Source organism: Pecten maximus, chromosome 5 (assembly GCF_902652985.1).
Source record: "Pecten maximus chromosome 5, xPecMax1.1, whole genome shotgun sequence".
In the NCBI taxonomy this organism is placed as follows: Eukaryota; Metazoa; Mollusca; class Bivalvia; order Pectinida; family Pectinidae; genus Pecten; species Pecten maximus.
Window position 1 is genome coordinate 11,532,591 of NC_047019.1, and position 24,805 is coordinate 11,557,395.

A 24,805-nucleotide genomic window follows, 5' to 3' on the forward strand; every position below is an offset into this window, starting at 1 on the left:
ATTAAAAAAACATTAAAAAAAAAAAAAAAAAAAAAATCACCTGGCCCTATAGCTCTTTTGTAGAGAGCACCTTGATGTCGTATTAAAATACATAACATGCGTATATATATATACACATTTATATAAATGTACTATTCTTATCTAATATATATCAATTATTTTGTCTATACATCACTTAGCAGTAATCAATTTTTCATTAATTGAATTAGATATATCTAAATAACCTTTTATCCGGATAGAATAAAACCTTGTAGTTACCTGTATCGGAAGCAGATATCCTGTATAGGTCCATGCCAAGGATAAAAATGGTGAACATCCATCTACATGTATATAAAATCCCATACATTCCACTTAGATAAGTAATTTTCAGCAAATGTATGTATGAAATATTTCTTATAGCATCTAGTAAGATGTTCGTCAGTCAAAATCTGTATCTATAAAACCAAATGCGGTAAACGCCCTTTAGAAGATGTCTGTACCAAGCATTACACTCTAACGACAAAGTTGTGCAAGATCTAACTATAAGAGATTGTCAACGATCTGTGCAATGTAATTTTAAACTTCTAATTGTTTTACGACTGTCTCTCCTTTGACGATAATTTCACCAATAAAATTTATCTACACGTATGTGTCGGTAGAGAGGTTGTAGAGTGTCCGCGGTCATCTTCAATGGTCATTTACAAACATCAGTACGAGTTTATTGTCCAGCTCGAGGGTCGAGGGTCTGATATGTTATCTCGTGTGTTTTTATTAGGCTTAAATGGTAAGATGTGTGAAGATTTTACGGATGTGTATATAATTAAACATTGTCGGCGATGTCCATGGAATAACGAGATAATTATAACGTCACTCGCGATGATAGCCATAAACCACAGGGGCTTGGCACTATTTTTCAAATGATTGTATATATATATATATAATAGTGTCACTAGAAGGAAGATCGCATTGATTGATGTGCCTGCTCCGTACGAACAGCGACTAAGAAAATAATATTTGTCATGAGTTGAAAACGCATCATTGAATCTTCATCGAATCAATGTAAGACTGGTCTCTGCTTTTTTTTTCAACTTTTCTTCTTATTAAAGTGAAATTCGAGAAAAGAGTGCAAGTAGAAATTACTCAGAAATTTCTGTCAAATTCAAATGATCCATGAAGAACATTTTTTGAATAATATATTAAATTTCATCTGTCGAAATTCAAAATGGCTGCCTGCTGGCCATTTTGTTTTCTAAAAAGTCTCAAAATTCAAAATACAAATTACAGCATAACTAGACTACAAGAAGAAGCTTTTACTATGAAATTTCAGAAAGATCAATGAAAAAACCTTCTGATCGTAAGACCACACTTGGAGTTCATATTTGAAATTCCCGCTAAAAATGCACTTTTTGTCAAGCATTTACATGACCAAGATATTCAACAAATATGGCTGCCTCCAGAGCTTTGGCGTGGAGGCAGCTCTTCAAACTTTTAGCGAGTACACAAGGAATGAAGCTCTGCATCAACTCAAGAGTTTGTATATTTAATCAATTACTATATTCATGTTTAATTTGAACACGCGCCAATATAATTACTGATCAGTTGTCAAAATAGCATTAGGCCTAAATCATCCACCGTAATTATGGTAACCTTGAGCAGGTGCGCTTACGTTAATTAAATAAGTCGTAGACCGATCGATATATTAGTCTATAATCGGTCTTGGACTTGTAAACGTGCTAAGCACCTATGCCTTGAGCAGTAAATGACTGTTGAGGAATGCTTCCAGATTCGATCGATTCATCTTCGTGTGTAATATAATAGATCTATGCTTGCAAACTTTAATCAGAATTGAAAATAAAGCTAGATTTTTTAAAAGTTTACTAATGCTTATTTACTACAACCAGTGACATTTAAAATGTTATACACTTGGTGTTTTATCGGTTAGCACTTTACAGATGTATAAAAACGAACTAGCCCCCTCCGGTATATCCTGGCATGCTACAAAACATACAATTACGTTTTCTTAATTCTTTGTGATTGCAGATTATTGAATTTGTTTTGACTTCCACTTTTATTATGTTCTTTACCGTATGATTTCCCACCAGTCATGTCTAAATTTAATATTTTAGGAATGAAATTAATCAATAAAAGTGTTGTAACTTAAACTTGTAAGGGTGTAGCCATTTCAGATGAACTAAGAGTTATATCTTGCAGGTATTAAGCCTATATATAAGTAGTACGAAGAATCTTACCATGTCTCCTTCGTTCTGACTGATAGGGCCTATTTCAGACTTTACAAAAAACGTGACTGTCTTGTTATTAAAGCCATGCTTATTGTTATCACAACTGTTTGGTAATATACATAGTGGAAACACTTGAGTTGTGACATTTTATTTGCATGAATAATGATATTATTAATCATCGTATTCAGCATGCATTTATTTGACTTTTACAGTGTGGTATCCATTCTTCTGTGTCAAAGTTGCAACAAGATGCCCCGAAAAACCAGTCTGCCTCAGGAGAAAAGGCAAAGATGATCAGCAATGCTATGAAGGCTTATCTGGAAACAGCTGTCAAATATGGTTTGTACATGTATCTGAGTTTAGCCATCTGCAGTCACAGGGGAACATCACTGTCATGTTGTCAATCTGAACTTTAGCATATCTTGTCGTAGAGTAACTTAGGATTGATATACATAATGTGATATTTTTTAAACATGGCTTAATATGGGTTTGCTTTGACACCTGGCTTTTAGGTTTTAAAGTTTGATAAAGGTACGTAGAGCTTTCGCCTACGCAAAATATATTATTCTTATATGTGACATATCAGATATACTTTGTGGATTCTGCAAAGTATATTCTAATATGTCAATATGTTTGTTATAATATACAAATGTATTATTAGGTTTTTAATGGAAAGGATATGTTAATACAATGTATTATTATCTACAGTTTTGATAACTTTATTTTTTGGCTATATGCTTACAGAAAAAGAAAAGGAAAATCTGACATACGAGTATGAAATTGGAAGACGACATCTTGCCAACATGATGGGCATTCATCATGAAGATTTTACGAAGGAACATGCCAAAATTGCAGTCAAGTACCTCATGCCTTCTGGAATGTTTGACAAGAAAGCTCACCCCTACTTGTTGGTGAGTTTAAAACTTTAAAATGGGCACCACATCCCTGGTTCATGTTCAGTACATAGTAGGGATAATTTATTCCCATGAAATGTCAGCTTCCGTATTCAGAGCCAATTCCACCCTTAACTTCCCAATGAGTTTGAATATCAAAGTTTGAATATGCAAAGATCCTCAACATTATATGATATAGTATATATAGAGGTTACACAACGAGTGGTTGGATATGGAATTTATTTCACACGAGTAAGTTATTTTTTATGGAGGCGTTTACGCCTGCCATATTGCAATCACCTACGAGTTGTGACGTCACAATCTCTCACTTTCGTTTTTGTTATATTTCCTTTCACAGTTCATTTTGCGGTTTCTTTCGGTTCATATATGATGTAGTTGAACTATATATATGCATTTATGAAAATTATCAAGACTGCAAATAAAGTGCTATTACATGAAAAATGTATATTCAGTATAAATTTCTCTTCGGCGGAAGTTCGGAATTTGAGACCTCTGGTGGTAATGTCTGTAACTAGGGGTAATGATTCGCTTAGTTCCAAACGTCATTGTAGTCAGTCATTCAAAGTAGATGTGCACAGAAATGTATTAATAATGCTGATAATGTTGTGAACATTTCAGGAACTATTTTGAATAAACAAAAAAAAATACGTCTTGTAAATATCTGCACCTGCATCGATTTTTGCAAATTTATATTGAAAATACTGTTGGAAGGGAGATAACTGCGAGATTCTGACGTTACCTTACAGGGGACACTAGTTTAACTACTAGAAATAACGATGGCATAACAACCATGCGCAAACAAATTCCCGTTTTTCATAATCCTCTCCAGGGTTTTGGCTAACAACATTTCCTCTGTTTACAACTTGGTAGTTTTCACGAGATTTTATGAGATTTGGTCAGATATTTAGTGATGCCACGAAATGTCATACACACTATAGTCTATGGACCGAAGTGTTATTCACTCCAAACCTACATTTATCGACTATAGTTGCCTGATTTCTATGTAGTGAGCGAGCACTCGGTCAAAATGGCACTATGGATACGAGCTTCACACGAAGCATCAAAGTGTGATGTTTGTCGCTAGAAATTAATATCTATCAACACGAATTAAAGGCAAGTTACTTACAAAGTTTAAATCTGTTTGTTGACCCACTGAAATAAGTGTTTGTTTATTTAGGACGAAACTGTTTACGGTAAGTTATTCAAGCCTGGCCAGACCACAAAATCACAATATCTACTGCGATAACCGATCGAAGTTCATGTATTTCAAATCCATGAATCTGTACGTGATGGCGTGATGGAATTTGATCGTTTAGTTTTTAAAACTAAGAAAACTGGCACATCTGTCGTCGTGGTCATTTGTACGTTACGATAGAGACAATATATAGGATCTGGATTTTCGTGATTTACTGCAGTAGCTACACTCGCACTCGGAATATATATGAAATGCAAAATAATTATTGAACCAGCTTGTTTTATTCATATAATATTCAGCTATTCAACCTTTTCAAATGTTTTCATGTAATGTGCACAAAGCTGTGAAATGTTTGTATTACATAGGCTATTTAAACAATACAAAGTAATTGTAGATTAACAAAATGTATACAAATTGCTTTTACCCTATTAATACAAATTTTTGTTGTTTTCATAAAGTTTTCATGTTATATGATTAATATATATATTGGCAATCGATATCAAATCCATATAATATAAGACTTTCTCAAATATCAATATTCATGTTGGATTTTCATGTCGGGAACATTACAAATCCCTTAAAATAATCACCAATCTCCTTATTGGTCTCCAGAAGTGTGAAAAAAAATGAAATTCTTTTTGTCAATAATTTTATTTGTTATGAATAAATGTATAACCATTTGGGTATTTTCAAATATTGACCTTCAAATCTGTTAAAACTATATATATACAAGCAACAATCTGCGGGATGTCAAATATGGAAGACCGTTTCAGGATAAATTACCAAAAATACTTAAGTACTGTTTCTTATCACTGATCACATATATTAGGGTTTTGACTATTATGTGTTATTGCTACTTAAGTGTGATTTTTTTCGTCTTAAGTGACAATGTATTTCTTTGCACTTATGACATTGTGCAACATACATCGCGAGAGTTTAATTCACATACATATATTATTGACTCCTACAAAAAGAAGCTAAGCGAGTGGTTGACCGACGAGAGGCATCCTATCAAATCTCATATTGACTACCGGTATTCAGATTGCTCATTATCATATTTTATTGTTCCGACCTGGTGATGAAAAAAATCATGAAGGTTCGTATGAACATTAATTGTGTTTCATTGTCTGGGAGATATCAACTGATATTAACAATGTCATCGGGACCTAGACTGAAAAGATATTATATATTAGTCAACTCTAGAAAAAACATCTGAATTTATGAAAGTAACTAACTCCTTTAATGTTGTGTCAAAATTAAGTTTATATATATCGTACAAAAACGTCAAACTTCTAATATTATAGATATGAAACATACATTTATGCTGACTGCCTGATAATATAATTATAATACTGTATGTACAGCATTTACAATCCTTTGACATTCAGCTCATAATATACACCATCGATCATGATTATAATTTGATCTGTCGTCATGCGTCGGTCTTCTTCTCAAGACCCAGATATCACAGAATGGTGTACAAAAGGTTCTTAAGCTGTTTAACAAAATTGTTAATTTCATGGCCCCTGTGTGTCACATTCCCCCTGGGAAGGGCATACATTTTACTATAGTTTATATGGGAAATATTGTTTTAGCATAATTTGTTTCATTTTCATTGGGAAATGGTTAGCATGTGGTCAGGGCTAACTTTTCTCAATGGCATATTATCAGAGAATGTCAAGGTCAAAGACTTGTTATGGGGTCAAAAGAAGGTCAAAAATAAAAATATCAAATTGAGTATTTTTTCATTTCATATGGAAGAGCATACCTAGTTCACTGAAACAGAATGTGCATATTTTATTGTCATCAGATGAAAAATGACAGAGATATGGCACTTGGAAAAGAAAAATATAAAGCTATTTTTTTCCAGCCAAAATTAAAAAATAATCCAAAATTGCAGATAAAAGGTTTATACTCTTTTATCTATATACACATGAAGGTTTGATGTTTGGCACATTGTAACATGTATAGCTGGCTACAAATGTTATTCTTATCTTTGACTTTGACCTTCATTCAATGTCACAGGGGTCAAATGATGGAAAAAAATCAAAATTCTTTCAAGATTCAAAATTGTACTAATGATTGGGCTGATCTCCCTGGGGCCAGATAATCGGGCCAAAAGGGGTCAATTTGGCTAAATTTAAGTAAACAACTTCTTCTCTGGAACTAAGCAATGGATATCTCTCACAGTTTTCTGGTAGCATTGTTATGGGGTAGGGATTCAAAATTGTACAAATGGTGGGGATGACACCAGGGGCTGAGGGGCGGGGCCAAAAGGGGTCAATTTGGCTAAATTGATATAAACAATTAATTGTTTGGAAGGAGGCGATGGATTTCTATCATATTTGATTATTAGCATCCTTTTGGGTTAGGGATTCAATATTGTAAAAATGGTAAAGCTTTTCCCACAATTGAAGACTGATTACTTTTTGTTTTATCTGTGAAACCATTCAGATCCCCACCCGATAATCATACATAGCTTTGCTGGGCATCAAGAGATGAACACAATCCTGATGCAAAAATAGGCCCCAGGTTCTTTCCCCACCCCAAGGGACTTATATTTATATACAGTACCTAATAGGCTAGTGTCTACATCTTGGTGGTAAATTGAAAAACAACAAATTACAAATCACAGTTTATTGTTATTGGATCTATTAAAATAGATGGAATTAATACCTAATTTTGAAATAATTGTCCTTTAAAAAATGATGTCTTTGCTGAATAAAAAAGTAATAATTTTTAAAAGTCGTCAATCTAAATTTTGATATTATTCTAAGATCAAAATAGAAAGGAATAAGCAATTTTTTTACAAGATATTGAAAGCCATTGCACATTTTCAACAAAAAAGAAGCAGAAACTCATGTATTTTCAATACATATCGTGTATTGTTATAGCGTATCTAAATGTGTATCATATCGTTTAGACCTTTCTAATACCTAGGCCTATTAGGTATAAGTTGGTTTTAAACACATAAATGCAAATTTTGAACTACTTAAGTATAAAAGTTGATTTTGAAGTATGAATGTTAACGACATGTACCTAAGTAGAAGTTGGTTTGAAAAAAAATTAAAATATTAAACTTCTTAAAAGGTTTGTTTGAAATTAGAAATGTTTAACTACTTAAGTAGAAGTTGGTTTGTAACTTGAAGATGGTTAAAAACATTATGTACATCAGAACAGTCTAAAGCATTACATTCATCAGGACTGTGAAAACCATTTTGTCTAGTTGGCTTGACACAATTTAGTGGAAATGTTTCATCATGTTGATATCAGTTTAATTTCTATTCTTGCTTTATTTCAAATATCACCTTTTACATCCGACTAACGCCTCCTGCAGTACTTTCAGTACTTTGATTAAAAGTTACAAAAGACATGAGCTTTAGCTTGAATCAAAGGGAAATGTGGCCAAGTATAATTTCGCGAATGCAAATAAAGTGTACCGGTGACGTCCGGGACCCGGTGATGTGACGTCATAAGATTATTGATGACGTCAATAACAATTGCAGCTTGGGTCAAAGTTCACCGTGTTAGCCAATCAAAATGCTTACAGAGTTTATACCACGTGTGGTATAAACAGATTGTTAATCAACAGCTGTAATGATTAACTGATGGTCTGAGAGTTGAATAACACAGGGTATTGTGGTAGAAACAGAATATAACCTCTAGTAAGAAACGTTAATAGCCCGACTGTATAATGATCTTATATAGATAATGGCCCCTAACGAAGCTGGATGCATATTTACTAAAAATAGATACAGTATTTATATTATTTAATTTTCAAAACTGTTTGGGTTTCATATATGAATATTATCATCAATACAGTAAATTGGTAAGATTTGTAAAAGTATAAGTGGCTATTTATATAAGGGTTTACTGATAAAAATGTAATATGCTTTTATATAATTAATACTTAATAGGTTCTATTTTTAAATTCTCCAAATTTTAAAAACATAATTAGCCTGATTCTAGGAGTCTGAGTCATTTTGAGTCATTTCCAAAAAAAAAAAAAAGATATTCTTCTGTAAAGATTATAGTAAATAAATTGCATTTATATTTCTACATGATGGGGGGGGGGGGGGGGGGGGGGGGGGGGACATGCAAAAAAGAATAACAAAAACTGTAACATCTTGGAGTCTGAATTTTTTTATCAAGAAATATTTGATTAAAGAAAGAAAGATGTATTTTTAATTGTAAATTAATTGGATGTTTGTTTATTAATTATAAGAACATTTCTCTAATAATTTTTACTTGAATATTAGATCATGTTTTTTTATGGGGAGAAAAATCTACTTATTGTGTTTTTATTTCTGTATGTTAACAGGAAGCCGATGATGTCCTTCCTCATAAAAAGAGTAAGTATAGCTGTTACAGTTGTTCACCACAGACGAGGGAGACAAATGTTTTGTTAGACCCAAAGCCGGATGACTGAGGATGACAGCAACAATTAAACTGTGAACCAACATACCATTATTCACCTAAATAACCTACCAACAATCCTTAATCGTTCCCACACCACAAGGAGGGATTAATCAAATTTTTCAAAACCTTTGAGGAAGAAACGAGGATCTCAACCCTAGATGGAAGATTCTTAGGTTGACAAACACAAGGCTTAAATTTGGAGTGTTTGTCAGCTTATGAATCTCACCCGAGGGTTGAGTTCCTCCTGTCTCACTTCCAAGAAATTATATATTTATTTTTCTCTCACCTTGTACACCCTCACATGTATTACTGACATTACATCAATTAATACAAGACAATGTTGGAGTAACATGATTGAATTGTCTATTGTTTTCAGTAAATATGCTAGCAAATGCTTTTTAATTTCATTATCTGGCAATAAGCCTACCTCTTGACTTTGATGTTCTTATGTTGGCCACCTGAGCTTATCATGACATACATATGATTTAAATAACAAAGGTTTTTTGTTGTATTTTCAGAGGCACAGTTTGGTAGGGATGGTCGACCTTTTCATTCATTGTTTTACACAACCCGACCTAATTACTACCAGTTTATGCATGTAAGTATATAAAGTATTTACAATGACATTCATACATTTATATCTGGTCAGAAAATGATTTCACAAACTAAAGTTGTATACAAATATTGTTGTTATATTAAAATTTTTTCCTGATAATTACACCATATAATATGCATTATCTGCCAAACCAACAGACATAAACAGTGTGGCTTGTGTCACATAACATTCATGATGGGGAAAGAAATGTAATAATACTTGGTTGGAAAGAGATATTATAGTTGGAACATACCGAAATTACCTATGTACAAATTGTATAAATTGAAATTCAATAATTCACGCCCGTGAGTCACAGCTGTTACACCCATTTACATAACAGTTACTTTAGCCGAGTGGGCTAATGGGGTAGTCTCTCTTTTACTTAATTGCAAAATATCCTCGTCCTCCTTGTATATCCTGCTACAATACACGAATCATCATTAATTATTTCTTAAGTAACATTTTATAATTCTGTTGACAGAGTATGATATGCTGACATTTGATAATAAATGTATTGATAACAGGATGTATATATTCCATGTTGATCTTGTTGTATGTAATGTTGTTGACATCTTGTTGTATATGTATATTGTTTGATATTTCTGTTGACAGGACATTGTACAAAAGATAGAGAAGCTAGATGCTATAATGGTCGAGAGTAAAACTGTTATAAAGAAGTCTCCACCTCCTCAGTAAGTGATCAGAGATTTCTGGGACAAGTAGAAAATCTATACCTGACGTAACAGTGAAAATTGTGTAGGAGATTATAAAAAGTCGTCAAAACACTGTGATTGAACATGATTTCATTTGTTACATCATTTTAGATATTTGATAGAAGATAATTAAGAAAATGAAAATATGTTTATAGGAAAAAACCTGGAAAAGAAATTCTCTATGAATTAATAAATTTTCTCCAATCTTAAGGTCAAAGTCAAGTTGTATTAACTGGGTTAATGCTAGAACAATCATGATCAAGGTGAATGATCTCTGGATAGCTGGTTAATCAGTGATTGATGTTGAAAGAATAGGTCATATTTCAATCAAAAACTTAGCATGACGGAGAATTTTTGTTATTTGTATTATGGTGAATGAAAATATCAACAAGCAACTAGGTATTAAATTATTCATAGATAAATAGTTCAAAACATATTCCCAAAGAAGTAAACACAGCTTGGTAATTACATTGTTCATGCTATATTCTATCATATAGATGTTACGTGTTTGTTACCATTATGCCTACCTCAATAGGTTTTGTATTTTTCATGCGGATTCTGATGTGATCAATCAGATGCTATAAACGCTTGATTGGTTCCAATCCAACATACTTTTGGGTAGCCAGTCTAGGAACCCAGGAACCCAGAATTCATCAACACATACAGAACCTCACCAGCGTTTGCTCTATGCCCAGTTTACCATTCAACATCAATGCATTGATTGCATTTAAGTATATTGTACAGTTTTACCCCTACAGTCAATAGAAAAGTGGATATTTCAGTTGTCAAGGAGATTGTACTCTCAGATAGCCTAACTTAACTCCTTACCAGATTAACTACTTGTTCCAGCATCATTTTAAATAGAATATCTTCTATCTTCTACTGTCATAAAATGTAGGTAGCAGCTTGAAGTACATGTACTAGTCAGGGTCATACAATGTAGCGCACAACTGGGAGTATTAGTCAAGGTCATATAATGTAGGTCACAACTAGAATTACTAGCCAGGGTCATACAATGTAGGTCACAACTAGAATTATTAGCCAGGGTCATACAATGTAGGTCACAACTAGAATTATTAGCCAGGGTTATACAATGTAGGTCACAACTAGAATTACTAGCCAGGGTCATACAATGTAGGTCACAACTAGAATTACTAGCCAGGGTTATACAATGTAGGTCACAACTAGAATTATTAGCCAGGGGTCATACAATGTAGGTCACAGCTAGAATTACTAGCGAGGGTGATAAAATATAGGTTACAACTAGAATTACTAACCATGGTCATACAGTGTAGGTTGCAATGTTGATAAAAATGGATTGAAATTTATTCTTTTTTAATCTTCCATCAAAACTGAGGGAAAAGAGCTTTTAAGTCCCCAGATTAAATGTAGGTTGCAATGTTGATAAAAATGGATGGACATTTTTTTTTGTAAGATCCCATCAAAACTGAGGGAAAAGGGCTTTCAGTCCCCAGATTAAAGGTACTTTACATACTTTCAAGGCTGTTATTGACTATTGTAGAAATGTGATGACTTCTGAATGGGTGAACTTCGAAGACTTTAAAGTGAGAACAAGGGAAAATATTAATGAAACAGATGTAAGTATTTTGTTTCCTCCTGTTTTTGACAACATACAGTTTGCATTTACACATTAATTGAACAAATAATTTGAAAGCAAAGTTAAGAAAACTCATGGTTAATTATTTCATCAAGTTACCATGAATATTATCAATTATGGGATGGTAATGACATGATATTCAGATTGGCTTATATTTATAGGAAAATTTAATAACTCTTTCAAATAATCATGTCTATATTTCTAAGGTAGTGTAATTTTAAGAAAAGGTGATATTCAGCTTTTTGCGTTAATTGCAGAAAACAAAAAAATATCAAATTGTCTTTAAATTTTATGCTTAATTTCATCAACATGTGAACAAATTTTGGAAGTGTTGAATGTTTAGTTTTATGATCACAATTTACCAAAAATTGTTTTTTCATACAGAAAGTTTGATGGTCTCTGATGACATTTTATATATTTACATTGCAGTATAATCGTTTTATCCGACTTATGGAGAAACTCCTGGACCACACTCTCTGTCACCAAGAGGAGGAATTCCTGATGTCATTCAGAAAACCTTTGATATCAACAGTTTCTTATAAACATAAAGCGGTAAGTTTTGTTATCAGTGTAAAGGATGGGAAATAGAAGTCATTTCTCTCAATGCAATAGATAAATGTAAAACTTTTAAAAGCAAATGGTCTCTTGTAACAGATGATTTTCTCCAGTGGATAAGTAAGAAGTGCATCTGGGCTTACATGGCTTGTTAAAAACGACCACTTCAATTTCAGCTTCATATCTGTTTGAAAATGTTTAAAGGAGAAATTAGATGAGAGACAAGAAAGAAGGTTTAGAGAAAATACTGAATTGATGCTTATTTTAAAGACCTTGTTCGTTCAGGTAGTATCAAACCACTATTCATCTGTTGTGAAACATCACTTCTGCCAAAATACATTCAAGCGAAGCTGGTTCGAACTCACGTTTGATCAGAAATCATTAAAGATTATCAAAGATAAGAAAGAAAAAGATATTTCCAGGAGTATAGAATTTAATGAGCGATAAACATCTGTTTACACTTTATTTAACAGACATTTGTCTGAATTTTGGATTTACCTCAGCAGTCAGGGTTTGAGGTATAATTGAAGCCACCAGCTTTCTCTACCAATGCTTGAATGACGTTAAAAAAATTCATGATTTGAAGTGTCATTGGTCACTTTGAGGATGAACACTTCTTAGGTTCACAAAAAAAGCTTTTGGGACATGGATTCTACAGAGGTATATATCAGGAGACGAGTCAAACCTTCGTCATTTGAGAGTTGGTATCAGTGGTGATGAAATTTGAAGAGCTTGGTCAGGAGTTACGTAATAATTCCTTACCTGTTGAGATGCAAGTAGTGCGAGTGCCGTTGTATATTCCTTGTTTGAGTTTGTTGTTCCAGATGACGAAATAAAATCCTAACATGAGTCACTTTTCCCAATAAATTGACAGAGAGTTTGGGTCAAATGCACCTCTTCTATGTTAAGGAATTGATAGCTGTGTAGGTATTTATATCTGCCTAGAAGTTAGTATCAAAGTAAATTTGGCTCTGTTGATCTGAACACCGATGTTCACTACAACACTGGACATCACATGACTGGTCACAAGTTAGGCATAATTATGCCACTTTGTGTTGAACTTAAGCTATAATTATTTTTAGCAAAAGTTTAACTCTAGGATGCTTTCTGTTTTAACACACATTTGATATTTTTGGAAGGGGAAGAAAACTCTGTCAGCCCAAATAATTGTTAAGTTAATGAGGAAAATTAATCGGGCAACAGTTAGAATGCATTCATGCCAGCTTATACATCATGATAATTTTTGTATTTTTATTTCAGCCTGAAGTTGATGATGATGGAAATCTCTATTACCAAGCAGAAGGTATGTTATTAGCAACCAATGTTCTGACAATGTGCCCACCACTATAAATAGCTTATACTCATACTTAGCTCTTTGAAGAGAATGTTTCAATAACAATTTCTCTCTAGTTCTTACTAATACACAAATCAGCCTCTTCTGTTACATTGATTTATACAATTCCTTCCCTATCTTAATTTGTCAAGTATTGCAATAGATGTTTACCTGCAAAGCTGTGTCATTTATATTGATCCTGAATACTATTATACTATGAAGACAGTTTATGGGTAATAAACTTCATTCCACAAGTAAGATAACTTTTACACTCTTTTATTTTCAGGTTCTCGGAAATCTTGTAAAGCTCATGTGAAGGTGTATATAAATGGGACAGGAATATTTGATGTCAATGGGAAAGACATCTTGTACTTCAGTGATATTACTCTCAGGTGATTGTTGTTTTATTGTTCAAATGGACCTTTGTCTGCTATCGATACAATATCAGTCAAACAATTCTAATTACTGCTTTGTCTTGAGAAATACCAGGTTATTATAAACACTTTTTGCTTGGAGTGCAAGGACACTTATTATTACAGTTTGGCCAATCTTGGGTGACAACAGTTTGCCTGTTGAAAAATCATAGTTTGCAAGCTGCTACTTAAATAGTTAAAGCAGTCAAAATGTTTAATGACTAATATTCCTTGTAAGGCCATTGGCCCAAAATTTTCCTGAAATGATTAAGAAAAATCCTTTAAATGGCCCGTAAATTATATTACAGATAGGCATTTTTCTTGAAAATGACCCATTGATTTGGTAACCCAAAATAATCCTTGCTTGTCGTGTATTACAGAGTATATAGAGAAGTTGGTCCAGTAACTAGATTCAATAAGGGAACCCATTTTAAGGTCACTCGAGCATCTCGTGGATCTGCCTAAAATTTTCTGTCTTTGTTATTATTCTTTGACTTAGTTATTTGTGGCTGTAGTTGTCCCCAGCAAAAGTGCTATCATGTTTTGTGAATACAACCTGTCAATAACACATAGAGACAAAAAAAACAATAAAGTAAGAAAATCTGACATAGAACCAAAATTATCACGTAATTGTAGGTACCAAGATCTCTATGGAACTAATTTTAATATATAACCAATAAATATCACCCTATGGTGGGTATCAAGATCTCTCTGGAACTACTTTTAATATATAACCAATAAATATCACCGTATGGTGGGTATCAAGATTTCTCTGGAACTACTTTTAATATATAACCATTCAATATCACCCAATGGTGGGTACCAAGATCTCTCTGGAACTACTTTTAATATATAACCAATAAATATCACCCAATGGTGGGTACCAATATCTCTCTGGAACTACTTTTAATATATAACCAATAAATATCACGCAAGTGTAGGTACCAAGATCTCTATGGAACTACTTTTAATATATAACCAATAAATATCACCCAATGGTGGGTACCAAGATCTCTCTGGAACTACTTTTAATATATAACCAATAAATATCACCCTATGGTGGGTATCAAGATTTCTCGGGAACTACTTTTAATATATGACTAATAAATATCACTCTATGGTGGGTACCAATATCTCTGGAACTATTGTAGCAATGAGCCATTAATACTTGCCTTATAGTGGGTACCAAGATCTCTAGGAGACCACCTGTATCATGACCATGCATGCATCCGTGATAACCTTGTTTACACACTATCCCTTAGACAGATTAAGTTCATATTCACATCATATCACACAATATCTGCAGCTGGTAAGATTTTGGTCAAGCTTTTAGGTCAAAGGTCACACTTAACCACTTATGAAATAAAAAAGTTTGTACAAGGTATGCATTGAACCCCTGGGCAGAGTCATTTCTTATTCACACCGTAACATCACTGTATGAAATTCTACACCCAATTAGATTTTGATGGTCATTGGTCAAAGCTAAAGGTCAAAGTCGCACTTGACCACTTTCAAAAACATGGTGCATATAAGCTGATGAACTCTCTTAACAGATTCATTTCATTGATGAGAGGGGATATTTCTATATATGTGAGGTCCGCCTTACTTTGCTTTTATTTTCTTTATGACAGGGAGCAGGTTATGACGCCACTGATAGTCTGTGAACTTCTTGGAAAAGTGGATGTTTATGCTACGACATCTAAGGTTGGACAATCATCGGAGTCAGGAGCCATCAGACTGGCAATTTCCAAAGCCATGGCGGCATACGTCAGTGAGGACATAAAGACTCGCTTGACAATCGGTAGGTGTGATGGCCACTCTTCTAACCAGGGTCCTCTGTTGGTGAAATACAGATTTCTAATTATACGGAAATAGTCAGGAGCAGATTTAAACTGTAGATACGTGATGTGGAGTTAAATTGTGTTTGTACCTCATGATCTTTACCTTTCTGTTATACAGCTGGACTTCTGCCATGTACCTCATGATCTTTACCTTTCTGTTATACAGCTGGACTTCTGCCATGTATCTCATGATCTTTACCTTTCTGTTATACAGCTGGACTTCTGACAGAGGATCCGAGGAGACGAGAGCGAGACAAGCCTGGACAGGAGGGAGCTCGCCGAAAATACACTTGGTGAGTATATAGTTGTAAGACAATTGCATATTCCTGGGGTTTGTTTAGGAGTATAATTCCTCAAATACAGATAACTGGAAAAGATAATCAGTGATCTTCTCATATCGCTGGTCAAAAGTCTTACGTACAAAATCAAAATGACAGGCTAATACCCTCCAAAAGAAAATTTGAGGAATATCCTGGAATCAGCTAATACAATGAATACCCCTCCAAAAGAAAATTTGAGGAATATCCTGGAATCAGCATAAACATGTCTGTGTGTTCTAACAAAAAACTTGTTCTGAGAAAACCTAACCTTGTAGCTAATTTCTAATTTTACACATCTCAAAACTATCACGTATTGTTGATTTGTTTGGTTTTAGTTATTGCTTTTTATTATACACCCGTCAGAATTTACGGGAGTATGTGAAAAAGCTTCTTCCGGCTGTCAGTCATCTACATTTTTAGCCGATCTTTGGCTTGCATTATAATCATGATATGTAGTTGTTTTTCCGTGAACTGCATTTTGATTCAATTATTTATGAAATAGTTATTGTTAAAACAGCGGAATTTATGAATGACATTTAAATTGGCCTGGAGCAAGGTTCTGATTAACAAAACGAAAGAGAATTAACGAAGGAATGAATACCAAGTGATTGATGCAGGCCCATATGGCCTCTTGTTGTACTTTTTAATCTTTTATAACTAATCTTTGTGAAATTTTATCGGCTGTATCACCATTAAGTGTACCATATATATATATTCGTTCTGTAGTACTCTTGTAATTGTAAGTCAGTCACTCTTGTTTCTGGTCCTGATATTGACAGCTAGATGGACAATTTGGTGTAAAGAGGAGCTAGATTTGGTATATTAATGTAGCTGTTAAAATCATTATCTAGACATACAAAGACCATTATAACTGTTGTCACATTGTTTCTGAATGTAAAATGTTATGTGTATTCTATGTTTCAGGCGAAAACGATGATCAAAAACAAAGTCGTGTGTTATGGATTTTTTTCTTCAACAAACGTTGGATTATGAAGTGTCCGATATCGAAGTTTACTTCAAACTTCATCTCCGAGAATGTTGTAATATGGACACCTTGGAATAAAGGACGAGATGTGGAACATTAAAGATATTCGGAATATTTAATTGTATTTCCATTGCATGTCAACAGTATATGTGTATATAAAATATAAAAACACTCTCACAAATGTTTTCAGTAATCATTTCGACAAGTGGGGCTGAATATTAGCGCTTTGCTTTAATTTTTGATCACCGGCTATACTTATCAGAGTAATGAATAATAAAAGGCCCTAAAATAATGATTTTTCTTTTCTTTCTTTGTTTGTCAGATATGATATGAAATCACCATGTACTAATTTAATACAAGAACTATAGAATTATATATAAATAGAGGGGAAATGCTGTGATGTCTATCCTCGACTCATATTACAATATTATAAAATTTTAAAAGCAAAAATTTACACCTAAAACTAACATAAGCTCACTGTCTACCCTACATGAAGGTGGAAGTGTGGGGCTCAAAAGAGCAAATCGGGATGGGCTAAGCATTTGATGCAGTTATGCTTCTTGAGCAGCATTTAGATTTGTCTATCATTGAAATCAGCAGAGTACCCTACTTGGAACTCATTACCAAAGGTATAACTCGAGGAAACCAGATCACGGACTCGCTGTCGACCGAATTATACACAGTAAATTGATACGTATGCCTATAGATTGCCGATATTTTCGGTACTATTGACGGAAAATTTACTCCAATACTTTTCAGTACCGAAGTACCAGTGAGTGGACAATATGACACGTCGTGCATCAATTAACTTTTCATCATAACGCTCTGCGGATTTTGACCAAATCTGGGCTGATGCATTTTTGGATGAAGGGGAATAATTTTGTATAAACGGAGGTCGATCCGGCCTCAAATATCACTCTGATACTACTAAGAAATATAGCCAACAAGATCTGTTTGGAAACGGATAAACCATAGATGAAAGGCGATTTGACCAACCATCTATAATCAAATAGTGGCCAAGAAAACAAATTATTTATGGATGGTGACCACAAACCGATTAATCGAAAACATTCCTGGGACATTTCGACGTAATGGCAACAGGTACAAATAAATGTAGGTAGCTCACTGTTCTTTTGACCAGACAAACTACAAATAATGAGCATTTAATGGAGACATTGACAAAATAATCGTTAAACAGGGTCTTTACACACAAAACTAAAATAAACAATAGAATGCATTAAATGCTTTATATAAGTGGACATTGTACACAATACGATGTATCTACAATCGTATTTCAATAACGGATATTAATCAATGATAATTATGTGAACGAGTTACATGTATACATTCTTACAGATTATATATATGTCATTGATCATATAGTAATAACGAGTGCAAACAAGTACATTTAGTATATGTAGACATTTCTGGAAAACATTACAATATTGAAATACAACACATTCTGTCGGGGTTAATGTCTGACTTTATGAAGACATTCTTGGTGAAACATATTACAGTATGGAAGTACAACACATTCTGTCAGGGTTAATGTCCGAGTTGATTGTAGACATTCTTGGTGAAACATATTACAATATGGAAGTACAACACATTCTGTCAGGGTTAATGTCCGAGTTGATTGTAGACATTCTTGGTGAAACATATTACAATATGGAAGTACACCACATTCTGTCAGGGTTAATGTCTGAGTTTATGTTGGAACATATTACGGTATAGTACAGATATGTCGGGGTTCGTGGAGAAATATATTTTACACCTAATCGCTTTCAAAACACTTTTGAAGCGTCAAACATAATTTCTGGAAGTCAAAAATAATAATGTATCAACTTAAATCGATTTTATACATATCCGGGACTGCGCTTTGATGTAAGGTCGACGAATAAAATCATCGCAAAATCCCATGCTGCCCCGGCTAATACATCCGTAGAGGTCGAATGACACAGGTCATCACTTTAACTGAGCATATGATCACGTGCCTGAATTCCCGAGGTCATCATACGTGTTAGGTGTAAAATTGACCTGAGATAATTCTAAACCTTCGTATGTCCCCTCTGTATTTGATGGTATTGGCATGTTTTCATAGCCTCCTTCATCGGGTATTGCGGATCGTGGATTATTGTTAGGTCGTTTCTCGGAATTCAAATATCTGTAAGAGGAACCACCAATTATAAAAAAAACACACATCACTATATATATCCTCCTGACCGAGAAATGCTGACATACATGTAACACGCACTTGAACAGATAATAATTCTAATATAATTATTGCGACGGCGAAGACATTTCGTTAACAACCGACAAACTACCCAGTTCGCTGCTTTATCCTCTCTTTCACTCACCTTCTTAGATAGAGGAATGTGACAACCACTGCGTAAAGCGATACCAGACACATGGAAACGATGATTATAGCTAAAGCGTAGACTGGAATAAAGATAATTATCTTTGAATAACACATTCTGCATAATAAACATTTTTTTCTTAAAATATATAAACATATAAGCATAATGCAGTTTATATTCATAATAATGCATTGTAATTAAAGCACTTTGTTTCTATTGATATGATTATTTATTGGGCGAAGATAGCCAATATCGACCGAGGACAGGTCGGGGTGGATATTTTTATCAGAGCTGTTTCATTACATTTTGGTATATAAACCAGATCCCCGTGCAATTTTCAATGTACGATCCTATGTCATATAGTTGCATCTCATTCCATAATATTTATAAAAGCGTTATAAATATTGTACCGTTGATATAACATCATACTGCATGTCCGAAAAATCTGATAGACTAAAACTACGAAACGTCACGGAAACCTCGCGTGACCGTGCAATACTATGTTTCATAACTGTTATGTCGATGGTAACGCAATTCAATGTTAAATAGAATGTACACCAATCAGCATCTGATACAGAATTGAAAATGTCATAATATCACCTATCACTTGTCATTTAAAAGCATGGGGTTGTTTGGTTTTCTGTTATGAAACCAGCTATCAGATTTCATGTTTATACAATGTACACTTCATATGTTGTGAAGGTATTTTACAAGCGAGCATCATTTACAAACTATTCTCCGTTACCGTTTAAGTACTAGAGCATCTATCACGGAAATGAAATAATGCTTACCTGGTAAATACACGTATTCCTTTTCATCAAAATAACAGGAACTTTCTGGAACTCATTTAAAAAACATATAAAATGTAGGTTAATGTGCTGCCCAAGGACAAACTTACGACATACACAACATTCCGGGATATCAGGTTAATGTAACGGTCTATTGAGAAACTAAAACAATTTCGGGATTGAACCACACAGTGGGACCGATCTAATCTTTAACGCAATATTGAAATACTGATTTTCTAATTATTGTCCGTAGAAATAACCCATATATGATACAAATTTTCACGGACACAGACAAGGTTTCATTGATTCCCATAGCTTACCAGGTGTGTTGGCTTGTGATGTTTGAATTGACATTGTTGTTTCCTCAGTGTCTGTGCTTCGTTTGACACCTGTTGTAAATTTCGTTGTAGTGGTTGCTATTTTTGATATTGGTGGTGCTGGTGATGGTGGTGGTGACGTCATCGGAGTATCGGGTTTAAAACATGTCATAGTAAAGGATGTATTAGGTAGAATTACAACACCTGAAAAAGGAATGGTTCTAGATTCATTATCAACGCCTTCGTGAATTGATTGGTTTATAACAATTACATATACTGTCCATATACATAACGAACGAGACGGAATTAATTAATTCGTGACAATCTTAAATGCATTTAAAACACAAATAAAATTGCAAAATGAGCATGGCGGAATTTGTTCATTTGTAACAGGTTTTTGATACATATACAATTATTTATATATTACTAGCGATATGATAGGAATACCTTCATTTGAAGTGAATATAAAGATTTTTTCTCCATTCGGTTAAAGCAAAGTATTAAGTGACAGTCTACACGCATCGTTGGGAAGATGACATATGCTTCCACACCATGATTCAGTCAAGCTCGATAGTTTTATCATGCTTTTGATAATTGTTATATACAGTATATTGAAAAAATCAAATAAAAAAGAGTTTGGGGTTTCCATTTGCAAAGTGGTGATCATATACATACTTATGACATACAATTGACATATCTATTGTTTTACTGTAAACATTCAATCTGGACTTACAAATGTACATGAATAAGTACAATAAGCATTGATGTCGTTCTATTTCCCGGTTGTTTTGAATAAACCAACGCATTGGTGATGTATTACAAAACATGATTGATTTTCCTTACCTGTAATATTGAGACAGTACTTTGAATCCCCACCAAGTGTCCCATTCCATGTTATAGTCACTGGTTTTATATAAACGGGTACCACCGGAGACGTCTTACATTGATAGTGTCCTTCTATGTAATTAAATCCATTATCGATAACTACAACTTCACTACCACATCCGGACGTATTTGGGTTCAATCCATTACCGTAATATTCTATGTATATATTAATGATGTATGTAGAGTCAACACTACACGAACAAGTTGTCTCCCCTTATTCCCCGGCCAGGTGTGTGTCCAGTATCACTCTGTCTGACGTAACGCTGCCGTCCTCACACATCCGGATATCTACGATTAAAATGAGCCAGGGAATCAAATGTCATTCACGTTTTAGGTTGTGTATTCTCCAGGTATAGCATCCATGCATTTATAAAACAATTTACAACTATATTGGCAATAGCATTGAACAGATAAATAATTTAAAGGATGAATTTCTATTCTCATTAATTTGAATTATTGTTTGGATATCCTAATTAAAGTCATTCCAAAGAATAGATTGTTGATGTATCTTAATTATTATTAATTATTTTTTTTTTATTATTATTCAATAAGTTAATATTTTTACAATATTTACTAACCGATTTGTTGCACGTGCATCACTCGTAATTATTCTGATAGGGTTTTTAATATTTCAATAACAATGTTTATAGTTTAAATGATTTCTGATGACCAATCGTTAGGACGCAAATGTATTTTAAATGTACCTCCATTGATTTTATTGATCTCTAAGTGTTATATTGTTATCAAAATGTTTTTATTGATCTCTAAGTTTGGTTTGATATATTTTGTTTAACGTCCTATTAACAGTCAGGGTCATTTAAGGACGTGTCAGGTTTTGGAGGTGGAGGAAAGCCGGAGTACGCGGTGAAAAACCACAGGCCTACGATAAGTACACGACAACTGATCTCTAAGTATTTTATTGATCGTCTAGTGTTTTATTGATCTCTAAGTGTTATATTGTTATCAAAATGTTTTTATTGATCTCTAAGTTTGGTTTGATATATTTTGTTTAACGTCCTATTAACAGCCAGGGTCATTTAAGGACGTGTCAGGTTTTGGAGGTGGAGGAAAGCCGGAGTACCCGGTGAAAAACCACAGGCCTACGGTAAGTACACGACAACTGATCTCTAAGTGTTTTTTTGATATTAAACTGATTTTCTTATTTTCAAAATGTTTTAATGATATCTAAGTGTTTTTTTTATATCAAAATGTTTTTACTGATCTCTTAGTATTTTATTGATCGACTAGTGTTTTATTGATCTCTAAATATTTTATTGATCGTTTAGTGTTTTATTGATCTCTAAGTGTTTTATTTATCACTAAGCTTTTTTTTTATTGATCACTAAGCTTTTTTTATTGATCACTAACTGTGTTATTGATTTCTAAGTATTTTATTGATCACAAAGCGTTTTCTTTATCTCAGTGTTTTATTAATAACTAAGTATGTGTCGGGATAGGTGAAACTACACAGGATATAAAAAGAAAGGCTGCTAAAAACTATATAAGTGAAACGGTCTAGGTTTACAACTCGTAGATTTTAATCCGTTATTGATGTAATGTACATATATAAGTTTAGTATTCGGACGTGTCCGTTCGGTATTCAAGCACCGAACCAAATCAAATTTTCTACATTCAGCAACACGAATTTACCAATGATGATGTTTTTTTTTAAAAGATGGTCGGGAGACAGGTGATTGCTAGTTGAAGCATGCTATCAACATCGGAGTTGTTTCTAAATTTAAAGAAAACGTCTCCTAATTGGTCATTATGATCATCATCGTCATATAAATACCGACTACAGATTTTTCTGAAAGAGCTCCTCGAGTAACTGCGGGTGACTTACACGGTAAATTATTTACGTCTGCAGCATCTGAGCATTTACTCCCGGTCGTATCTGAAAAACAAACATAAAAACACAACTGCATTTTCGTGAGAGACAGATATAATGTCCAATTCTGGCATTTAATACATTGCTTTTTTTTTTAGATTATGCTAATGAAATATCGATTAAAGATTCGCGACCTACTTGGAAACCCGCGAGTCTCGAATCTGTTGAACTACTTACCCCGAATCACCACCCCTTCAGCCTACAGAATAATATACACTGAACTACATACCTTCAGCCTACAAAATTTCATATCATGAAAATAGCTGGCAAAACAAGTAGGAAGACGAATCGTATGTTAGGGTGTTACCCCTTCGTACTGCCGATATATACATTTCGATATACTTCCTGGTCGTCACGTAGTTTATATTAAATAGAACCCAGAATGTTAGCAGTTGTTCCTGTTCTATAGATATGATGGTACTGACCTGCGATCTGAATCACCAGCAGGATACAAATAAGGAGATTATTCTGGCTGTCCATTTCAGTCATTAACACAATCAGTCCTGTGGTGTTCCCATCAACTATACCAGAGACCTATATACTAAATTTATTACCAACCGGAAGAAATATGTACAGTTATGTAGAAATAACAAACAATGGAACACACATGACAGCGTTTAGCCAATGTGTCGGTGTACAATAACACACTATATATAGATAATACCTTAAACTAAAACACCTTAAATAAACCTTTATACCACAAACAATATAATATATTCCACAATAAATAGATATGACGTACTGGTAGGATATCATGAATTGATAACACAATAGTTGTAGTTCAAAACTCTCCTGAACAAGTTCGAGATCACTTCATATAACTGGTCAGTTTAAAATATATCAATTTTGTCTAAGCCTGTGACACGCAAAAGATGAACGTTTTGTTTTCGAAAGTTCGTAGTCTTACCTTGCAGTGAGCGAGAGAAAAAAATTTAAAAGAATAATTATATAATAAAATAAAGAAATAATAAATAAAAAGAAGGGAAGAAAACGACGTATCTTCACAATAAATGAATACAAAATAAATTGAATAAGATATGCGTTAAAATGCGCTCGAGTAGTATTTTTTTATGTTAACGGTAAATTCTAGGACGCGTTATCGATGCTAAGGTCCGTCTACTTTGTAAAAATCCAGGTAACAAATAGTGGAAAAAATTGGACCTACAAAAAAGCTGAAGACGAGGGGATATGCAATAAGTTCATACGTTGGTCGAAACAAGATCTTTGAATGATTATAACGGAAGTAGTGAAGACAGGTATATAATACACTTACAATATTTATAATTACATTAACAGTTAACCCTTTTTGTCCTCAAACAAGATTTAATATCAGGTAATATTCGTGTGCTACTCAACATTGTCTTGTCCTTTATAACAATACTAGCTATAGGTAAAAGAGTCAAATAAAATTTGTGGATGAAATCCCAAGGAATTGATTCGAACTCTCTCG

The 24,805-nt window shown here is 33.7% G+C and overlaps 2 protein-coding genes across 3 annotated transcripts; one reads left to right on the forward strand and one right to left on the reverse strand.

The window, feature by feature from the left end:
- Positions 1–1,406: 1,406 nt before the first annotated feature.
- Positions 1,407–17,284, forward strand: LOC117327151 (28S ribosomal protein S9, mitochondrial-like). Its single transcript, XM_033884003.1, has 13 exons — positions 1,407–1,509; positions 2,432–2,558; positions 2,964–3,130; positions 8,650–8,680; positions 9,266–9,345; positions 9,955–10,034; positions 11,578–11,653; positions 12,103–12,225; positions 13,489–13,531; positions 13,848–13,953; positions 15,606–15,775; positions 16,030–16,108; positions 17,060–17,284. Exons 1-13 carry the CDS (start codon positions 1,423–1,425, stop codon positions 17,070–17,072), a joined length of 1,182 nt encoding a protein of 393 aa, XP_033739894.1. The 5' UTR covers positions 1,407–1,422; the 3' UTR covers positions 17,073–17,284.
- On the reverse strand, positions 17,222–23,920 carry LOC117327152. Of its 2 annotated transcripts, XM_033884004.1 has the most exons (7): positions 23,781–23,920; positions 23,311–23,361; positions 21,426–21,755; positions 20,586–20,786; positions 20,269–20,313; positions 19,478–19,559; positions 17,222–19,284 (listed from the first exon to the last, which is right to left on the reverse strand). In XM_033884004.1, the coding sequence occupies exons 4-7, from the start codon at positions 20,752–20,754 to the stop codon at positions 19,107–19,109; spliced, it is 474 nt and encodes a 157-aa protein (XP_033739895.1). In that variant the 5' UTR covers positions 20,755–20,786; positions 21,426–21,755; positions 23,311–23,361; positions 23,781–23,920; the 3' UTR covers positions 17,222–19,106. The 2 variants fall into 2 exon arrangements, 1 of the variants encoding a protein (XP_033739895.1); XR_004532587.1 differs by lacking the exon at positions 20,269–20,313.
- Positions 23,921–24,805: the final 885 nt, after the last annotated feature.